The sequence below is a fragment of the Tupaia chinensis genome, unplaced genomic scaffold (genome assembly GCF_000334495.1).
Source record: "Tupaia chinensis unplaced genomic scaffold, TupChi_1.0 Scaffold000361_2, whole genome shotgun sequence".
Taxonomy (NCBI): domain Eukaryota; kingdom Metazoa; phylum Chordata; class Mammalia; order Scandentia; family Tupaiidae; genus Tupaia; species Tupaia belangeri.
In genome coordinates, this window is record NW_006159858.1 from 3,069,117 (window position 1) to 3,078,850 (window position 9,734).

The 9,734-nt window shown below is 41.9% G+C and overlaps 1 protein-coding gene and 1 non-coding gene across 2 annotated transcripts in view; one reads left to right on the plus strand and one right to left on the minus strand.

Moving 5' to 3' along the window:
* HYCC2 (hyccin PI4KA lipid kinase complex subunit 2) overlaps nucleotides 1-9,734 on the minus strand; it is a 91,908-nt gene that overhangs the window by 16,946 nt on the left and 65,228 nt on the right. Inside the window, 1 exon segment of the mRNA XM_027773637.1 lies at nucleotides 4,631-4,726. Within this exon segment, the coding sequence (XP_027629438.1) occupies nucleotides 4,631-4,726 (96 nt within the window).
* On the plus strand, nucleotides 4,353-4,417 carry LOC114008625 (U7 small nuclear RNA). Its single transcript, XR_003550131.1, has one exon. It is a non-coding gene; the product is annotated as a U7 small nuclear RNA (small nuclear RNA).

Consider the following 9,734-nt stretch of genomic DNA (forward strand, 5'->3'; position numbering starts at 1 on the left):
CCTATAGCAAAAGCCTCTCCAAAAAAAAAAAAGATAAAATTGTATGGGGAGGTGTTAAAGATGTTGGACTCCCACATGACTGACTGCAGTTCAAGTCTCGGACCTTCTCTCTCTCTCTACTTATCTCTGTCTTTTCTCTGATCAAATTAAAAATAATAATAATAAATAAAGTTAAATAAAATAACTCTTAAAAATATTTAAGAAAATTGTATGTGAAGGTAGAATGGAAATTCAATTGCAAGTAAATAAAGGAATAATATAATGTCAGACTATTAAGTAAGAGTTTGTTCATTTATTCCTCAAATGGATGATATGACTGCAGGTATCAAATCTCTGTGATATTTGGGGCCAGCAGATGGTGTATTGGTTAAGGGTGCTGGACTCTCACATGGCTGACCGTGGTTCAAGTCTCAGATCTGGTGGCTTGCTTTCTTACTCTCGCTCTTTCTCTCTCTATCCATCTCTGGATACACACACATACACACACACACACACACACTCACATACATACACACACACATATATAAATATATTAAATACATATATATAATTAAATAAATAAATAAATATCAAAGTCAGCCTTTTGAAAGAAATCTCTATGTCATTTACATTATGCACATTTAAAATAGTGACCAAAGGTTTTTGTTTTTTTTAATTATTTTGTTTAGCTGTATTTATTTTGATTTGAGCAGAGCGGGACAGAGTGAGAGAGAGAGGGAAAGTGAGAAAGAAAGCCACCAGGTCCGGGACTCGAACTGTGATCAGTCATGTAAGGAGTCCAACACCCTTAATCACCATGCCACCTGCCAGCCACTTATTTTTGTTTTTTAAAGGGTTTTTGCAGGTGCTCGCCAGTGAGAGGGAAAGTGAGAAATCACCCCTCTTCTTCCCCCCCACCCCCCAACCCCAGCACAGGGAAATGGCCACACTGCAGTCCCTTCTTTCTCCATTCTCCTCTCAGGATTTTAGGCATACATACACAGGCATATGTGTGATTCTCAAGCTGCTTGTCTGGGACTTGAACCGTGGGTTGGCCACATGGGAGTCCAGTGCCTTCATCATACCACCTGCTGGCCTCTAGACATTTATTTCTAATTTCAATATTTACATACTGGAAATTCTACCATTTACAGCTATTTAAGATAGTAGAAGGCTAGCCTGTGGGCATGGTGGTTAAGGTATGCCCATGACCGACTATGTGGTTCAAGATCTGGACTTGGAGGCTTGTACAACATGCCCAAAATCCTGAAAAGAGGGAGAAATGAAGGAGAAGGAATGGCAGTGTAACCATGCCCCATGGCAGGGGCGTGCTTTCTCACTACCATACCCCCCGCTCCTATGCCTGGGCAAATACACATGTCCTCTGGGGAAAAAAAAGATAACACAAAAAACAAGGAGTATATAGTTTCCCAAAATTCTGTAGCGGGGGCTAGCTGGTAGTGCAGTGATAAGCAATGTTCTGCAATGCTGAACCCACCTAGGAAGGCCCCAGGTGCACATCCCAAGGCTTTTCTGCACATGCTGGGCTTGTGTAAATGTGACTAGGCTGGCAAAGGCTAGGTCCAGATCATGGCATGAGGGGTCTTTTAGGATACTCCAATACTTTCTCTCTCTGAGGAACTAAATAAATGAACTTAGAAAACAGAGAAACTTTTAAAAAAAATCTTTGAAGAATATGTAAACAAATGTTTGAGGATTACTAAACTCTGCTGCTGCCTTTTTTTTTTTTTTGGAGAGATTTTCACTGTAAGGTGCGTGCGCTCGCCAGACAGAGAGAGACATAGAGACAGAAAGCGAGAAATCACCCCCCAGGGGGGATGGTCACGCCCTTCTCCTCCATTCTCCTCTCAGGATCTTGGGCACGCACACACACGCGCCCGGCATGAGTTTTAAGCCACCGGGTCTGGGACACGAACCGCGGTCGACTACGTGGGAGTCCAGCGACATAGCCATTACGCTAACTGCTGGTTCCCTACTGCTGCTTTTGTTATCATGAAGGGATTATGTAGTAGTCGTCCCCCTTGGGGATGATTTCTCACTTTCTCTCTGTTTGTCTTTCTCTCTCCCCCTCTCCAGTGAGTATATGCGCCCTAACACAAAAACCTCAAAAAAAAAAATTATATTACAGGCACAATAATGTTGTCGGTGAAAGAGTTGATAGATCCCCCCCCCTTTTTTTAAGAGCGATTTTTACTGTAGGGTGTGCACTTGTCCTAAAGACAGAGAGACAGACAGAAAGTGAGAAATAACCCCTCCCCCAGGGGGGATGGCCAGGTCACAATCCCCTCTCATCCACTCTCCTCATGGGATATTGGACATATACATACAGGCACCTGACATGAGTTAAGTCACTGGGTCCAGGACTCGAACTGAGGTCAACTACATGGGAGTCAAGCAATGCAACCATTACACCATCTGATGGTCCTAACAGATTCCTTTTCATAAATTAAAACTAGGCCCTTACAAATACATTTACCTGCAGATAAGCAGTAAGTGCTTAAACAGTGAAAATAGCATCTAGGTTAGAGATAAAACTTTTTTGGGGGGGAGGGGGAGGTTTTTTGCTATAGGGTGCATTAACTCACCAGAAAGACAGAGAGAGACAGAGAGACACAAAGCGAGAAATCACCCCCCAGGGGAGATGGCCATGCCGCAATCCCTTCTCCTCCATTCTCCTCTCGGGATCTTGGGCATGTACACACATGCGCCTGGCGTGAGTTTAAGCCACCAAGTCCAGGACTCGAACCGTAGTCAACTACATGGGAGTCCAGCGACATAGCCATTATGCTAACTGCTGGTCCCAAGATAAAACTTTTGTAAGCTATTAATCATGTTACTATAGGAAAAAAAATAAAACTATGTTTATTTCAAGATAATCTGTAAAATCAAAGTTAGAACTAATCCTGGCGTGACTTTTAAGCCACCAGGTCCGGGACGTGAACCGCGGTCAACTATGTGGGAGTCCAGCGACATAGCCATTACGCTAACTGCTGGTTCCCAGATTATGTGATTTTTGATACATAAGGCACAAGGTCTTGCTAGAGTCTTTCACTCTTCCTCTGGCTTTGAAGAAGCAAGTTGAGGATGGCTTTCGGCAGACAGCTAACAAGAAACTAAATCCTTCAGTCCTACAATCACAAGAACCAAATTCTGCCAACAGAAGTGTTGAGTCTCAGATGAGACTACAACTCCAGCCAAAACCTTAACTCATAAGACCGTAAGCTGATGACCCATCTAAGGTATGCCCTGGACTCCTAACCTACAGAAACTGAAATAATACATGTATGATATTTTCTTAAATTGCTAAGTTTGGGGTAATTTGTTATAGAGCAATAGAAAGCCAATATAGCATTTAACCTTTTCTGGACATGGCTTCTACAAGTAAAAATAAGTTGGAGAGCCAGCCCTAAGGCATGGCAGTTAGACAATGCAGAGAGGAAGCCTGGTCCCCTATGGCATATGCATGCCTAGCATCTTGACAAGATAGAGAAATGGAGGCAAAAGGATTGTGACATGACCAGGCTCCACTGGGGACTGCTCCCCCTGCCTACCTCATATGTGCATATGCCTTCTGGTATTAAAAACAATTTTTTTTAAATTTAGTTGAAGATGATAAACTCTGAATTTCTTCTATAGCTGAAATTTTGTGCCTTTAAATATTAAATAAACCTTGCTCCAAACTAATTTATATTATTTAAACTCTTTTTCTATTGTGGAAATTTAAATTTCAGTCCAGGTATGTCCAAATTATTAAAAATTCCAATTTACAGGACCAGTAGATGGCATAATGGGTGTTGTTGGACTCTCACATTGACCACGGTTTGAATTTTGGACTTGGTAGCTTTAAACTCATGCCGGGCACATGTGTGTGCATGCCCAAAATTCCAAGCAGAGAATGGCCATTCCCCCTGGGGAGTGATTTCTCACTTTTTGTCTCTCTGTCTCTCTGGCAAACACAAACGTCCTATAGCAAAAATCTCTCTCTAAAAAAAAAAAAAAAACATTCTGATTTAATAAACGTTATAATCTATAGTAAACATAGAAAACCCTGCCGCCCCATAACACAGCTGAGACTTAAAGATAATTGATAAAATTGCTAGTATTCTCTAGCAATATCTATCTATCTATCTATCTATATATATATATACATATATAGTATAAAGGAAAATGTCACATTCCTTATGACTTTTCCCATATATAGGAGAATTTACATATTTGAAACCCTCCAAGTGATTTAAATTGGCATTGAGGGAGTGATTAGCTATATCACTAAAAAACCCTAAACTTAAGATGTCTTATTCAGGTAGAAAACATTTCTTTAATGTTAAAATAATTTTCAAGAAGTCATGAGGGAGTGTTACAACTCTTTTAGAATTTGTCTAGCAGGTTTTCCGGTTTTTACCGGAAAGACACCCCCCCCCAAAAAAAAAAAAAAGAAAAGAGAAAAACAAACAAAAAAGAAGTCATGAGGGATGATAAAGATTCCTACAGGAATGTATGTTTCATGTATTTTGTTTAATGCTATTATCACCAGGAGTTTGGAACAGTACCTTGCATAGAGAATAAGCTCAGTATAATATATTTGTCAAATAAATGGGTAAATATGAAAGTTAATAATAATTCCTCTCACCTGGAGCCCATCCGACAAAGAGATTGGTAAGATGAGGCAGGCATGTACACAATAGCAGAATTGTAGCACAACATGAGAAAACTTAGGACTTCAAACCTAGAAAAAAATAAGTATGAGGGAAAAGAATTACAAATGCTTTTTTCCTATTAGAGATTGTAATAAATGATAAATTCACTGGATGGTTATAACAATGCCATAATATCCACCTTCAAAATTTCTTAATGAGATTACTGTAGCATGCTCCTCAATGATTTTCTTCTTTATACTCTCCTTATTACAAGTCACATCCTTTGCTGCCAGTTATACTTTCTTCTTTAAAAAATAAATCATTGGGCCAGCATGCTGCTGTAGTAGTTAAGGTGCTGGACTCCCACTGTGGTTCAAGCCCCAGACCTGATGACTTGAAAATCACTTTCTTGAAAATCATGCCTGGCACATGTACATGTGCTCCCAAAATCTCGAGAGAAAAATGAAGGAGAAGGAACTGCAGTGTGGTCATCACCCATGGCGGGGGTGGGAGGGTTATTTCTCACTTTCTCTATTTCTGCCAAGTATACACGCCCTATGGAAAAAACCTTTTAAAAAAGAAAATCATGCTTGAACAGACTCTTTTCAATGGAAGCCTACAATCTTCCTATTGATTGCATGATAAAATCCAAACTTACCCTACCACAAGACCTTCTCCCCCACTCCCTATCTCACAATTAGACAAGGTCTCACTATATTCTGATCCTCCTGCCTCAGCCTTCCAAGTAGCTGAGACTGCAAGAGTGTGTCACCATGACTGGCTCTTTCAGACAGGTCTCAGTATATAGCCTAGACCGCCCTCAAGCCTGTCAAATTTCCCAGTAGCCTCAGCCTCCCAAATAGTTAAGATTAAAGGCACATACCAAGATGCCTTCTTATAAGGCAGGGAGGAATGCAAACCTGGACTTCGCATGCGGCCTCAGCTTGCAGAGCACCAGTGTCAACCAGTGTGCACTGCCACAGTTGCACCTACAAGAGCCTTTAAAATTCACCTTCAACTTACCTCCCCAGGTTTACTTCCCTCCACCACCTACCACATATACCATTACCACACATTGATCTTAACATTCCATGAATATGCCATCACCTTTCAGAATGCATTGCTTTCATGCATGCTGCTCCTTCTTACTAAAATGTATTTTTTTCATTTTGGAAACCCTGACTAAGGTCTGAAGTCCTAGTTCATATTTTTACCTTAGCCACAAATCATTCTTACTCTCCCAGCTAAAGGAAGCTGGTCCCTTATCCATACAGCATTCACATAGCATTTATTTCACTAAATTGCATTTCTCTACCTCAACCTGTATTGCCCATTTAATAAGTAACTTTACAACAGAGATCCTTATTTATTCATCTACAACACTAGCAGCCAGTACAGCATTTAATAATAATAATTGATGAATAAATTTTATTTACTATATTTTAGTTTTTGCTATAGGGCATATGCTGGAGATAGAAACAGAGAGGGAGGGAAAGTGAGAAATCAACCCTCAAGAGGGACAGCCACCTCAATCGCTTCTCCTCCAGTCTAGTCTAAGGATTTTGAGCTTGCACTCACACATGCTTAGTGTGACTGTGAAGCCACCAGGTCTGAGACTTGAACCCACGAGTCAGCCACGTGGGATCCAGCCACCTTAACCTCCATGCCACCTGCTGGCCCAATCAATAATTATTTACTGAATAAATAAAGGCTTTGCTGTCTAAACAATGTCTAAAAAAGTGGCTTAGAGATGCACATTAGTTTTATTTAAGGACCTTTTAAAAAAAACATATTCCTGTGATTCAACCCAGATTGCCCAATTAGAATCTCTGGGGACAGGACCCAAAGAAGTTGTACTTCTTTTTTTAGAGAGAGATTTTTGTTATAGGGCATGTGCACTCACCAGAGAGATAAGAGAAAGACTGACAGAAAGTGAGAAATCACCCCCCAGGGGGTACAGCCATGCCATACTCCCTTCTCCTCCAGTCACCTCTTAGGATCTTGGGCACACATGCACACGTGCCCGGCATAAGTTTCAAGCCTCTGGGTCCAGGACTTGAACCATGGTCGGCCATGTGGGAGTCCAGTGACATAACCATTAAGCCATCTGCTGATCCCAGGAAGTTGTACTTCTAAGAAGCTTCCCACAGATGTATGGTGATAAATATATGGGAAAAAAATTTTTTTTAATTGCCAGAAGGTGTGTGAACTCACCAGACAGAAAGAGAGTTTGTCAGAGAGAGAGAAAAAGAACCCCCAATGGAGTGTAGTACACTGTGATCCCTTTTCCTCTATTCCTCCTTCCTGTCAGGATTTTGGGGACATGCACATGCATGTGCACACACTCCTGATACATTTCTGCGGCTGCGGCTGCCATGGCTGAGATTTGAACTGTGGTCAGCCATATGGGATCTGACTCCCTTAACCAGTAAACTAAAGAGCTAGCCTTGGGACCAGCAGTTAGCGTAATGGCTATGTTGCTGGACACCCATGTAGTAGACCACGGTTCAAGCCCTGGACCAGTGGCTTAAGCTCATGCTGGGCTGTGTGCGTACATGCTGAAGACCCCGAGAGGAGAATGGAGGAGAAGGGATTGTTGTGTGGCCAATCCCCCCCGGGGGGTGATTGTGTGCGTGCATGCTGAAGACCCCGAGAGGTGACCAATCCCCCCCGGGGGGTGATTTCTCGTTTTCTATCTCTCTGTCTCTTTCTGGCGAGTGTACGTGCTCTATAGCAAAAACCTCTTCAAAAAAAAAAAGAGCTAGCCTCAATTAGTTAACTACTTTTCTTTGATTTGCCAAAAGGCATATGCGATTGCCAGAGGGAGACAAAGGGACAGAAAGGAGGAAGAGGGATAAAGCACCCCCACTGGGGTGTGGTAACATGGCAGTTAACTTCTCTTCACTTCTCCATTCCTTCGGGGTTTAGGACACACACATGCTCCTGCTCAGTCTCTCAAGTCACCATGGCTGAGATTTAAACCATGGTCAGCCATGTAGTATCTAATTTCCTTAAGCACTTGGCTACACAGCAAGCCCCAAATTAGTTAATTATTTTTTCAAAAATTAGCCATAGGATGAGTAAGCTTGCTGGAGAGAGAGTACCTCCCTAATGGAGCATGATCATGCTGCAATCCCTTCTCCATTTCTCCATCCTCTTGGGATTCGGGGTGCCTGGCATATTTCTGAAGCCACTTGGGCTGGGATTCAAACTATGCAGTGGCCATGTGGGATCTAGATACCCTAACCATCAGTCTGTGGGGCTTGCCAGTTGTTTCTTTACAACTATCCCTACTCTACACTCAGGTTCCTCCAAATGTTAAGTATATTTATAATGACAGTATTGCTTTATCCATCATATAAATGCTATACAAAATACAGTTGCCCTGAGAAACATGACAGTTTTTGCTTAAGAGATCCCTGACCAGGGCTAGCAGGTGGCATGGTAGATGGGGTGGTGGATTCCCACATGGCTGGCTGCAGTTCGAGTTGCGGGCCCAGCAGCTTGAAAATCATGTTAGGTGCTTTTACACATGTGCCCAAAATCCCAAGAAGATAATGGGGAAGGGATTGCAACATGGCCATCCCCCTAGGGGGTAATTTCTCACTTTCCCTCTCTCTCTGTATCTCTCTGGCAAGCACACAAGCCCTATGGAGGTAAAAAGATCCCTAACCAAAGACCAGGGACATGGCCTGTGTAGTAAATAATTTGGCCTTGTATAACAGAAGTCTAGTCTTACTTTGAGGAAGTACTCTGTCATTAATAGGAGTGTCTTTTCCAGGGCAGGGACTGGTCACATTAGACAATCAATTTAATCAATTATGTCTACATAATGAAGTCTCGATGAAGACTCTAGAAACCAGTCCATCCTTGAAGGATATAGATAGCACCACTGATTAGAAGACTGGAGGTTGCATGAGAGGTGCAGGTTCTGTTGCTGGAACAATCTGAACTTGCCAGGTGTGGTAGTGCAGGGGTCCCCAACCACTGGAACATGACCATTTGGGGCTGGGCCACAGACAAGTGAAGGACTGCTGTCAAAGGGAGAGGATGTGGGCAAGTGAGTGAGGTTTTCTCTGTGATTATAGCCCCTCCCCATCACTCCCATTACTACCTGGGCTCCATTTCTTGTCAGATCAGCAGCAGTATTGGATTCTCATGGGAGCATGAACCCTACTGTGTGACTGTTTCTGTACACTGCAATGTGGTAGTGGTGGAAAGGTGGTACACAGTGGATGTAGTGCACTTGGATCATCCTGGAACCAACATCCCCCCTCTTTGAAGGTATTGTCTTCCACAAGGCCAGTCTCTGGTTCTGGGAAGTCTGGGGACTACTGTGGTAGTGCATGCCTATAATCCTAGCTACCTGGGTTGGTGGAGAAGGAGGATTACAACATGGTGGGTCCCTGTCAGAAATATCTTTCTCATACAGGAAAATAAATACATCCATAAATAAATAAATAAACAAACAGCTCTGGAAACCAAAGCTTGAGTGAGCTTCCTAGTTGGCAATAATATGTGTATACTGTATAAACATTAATGATGGGAAGGTAATATATTATAACTCCAAGGAAAAGGGCAGCAGAAACTCTGTCTGGAATCTCCCCATACTCTACTCTGTGGATCTGTCCCTTCCTTTGTCTGATTTTAATTATCCTTTTCCTGTAATAAACCATCTAACTGCTTTCTATGAATTATGAGTTCTTGCAAATTATCGAATGATGACAATTTGGAGGGATCTCACCAGACTTTCAGTTGGTATCTAAAGTGAGGGCAGTCTTAGCAACTGTGCCTTCAAACTTTGCAGTCTATCTAACTTCAGATACTAATTTTATCCTACAACAAAGAAAACAAAGCAGAGAGAGTAGATAAACTAGCTGAAGAGGCAAGGTACTGCTGCTTCTTTTTTTTTCCTAAGAGGTTTTTTTTTTTTTTTTTTAAGGAGAAAAAAAGTGGAGAGGGGAGGGGTGGTTCTTTTTTTTTTTTTTTTCTAAAAGGTTTTTTTTTTTTTTTTTTTTTTTTAAAAAGGTTTTTGCTATAGGGCATGTGTGCTCACCAGAAAGACAGAAAGAGACAGAGAGACAGAAAGCGAGAAAT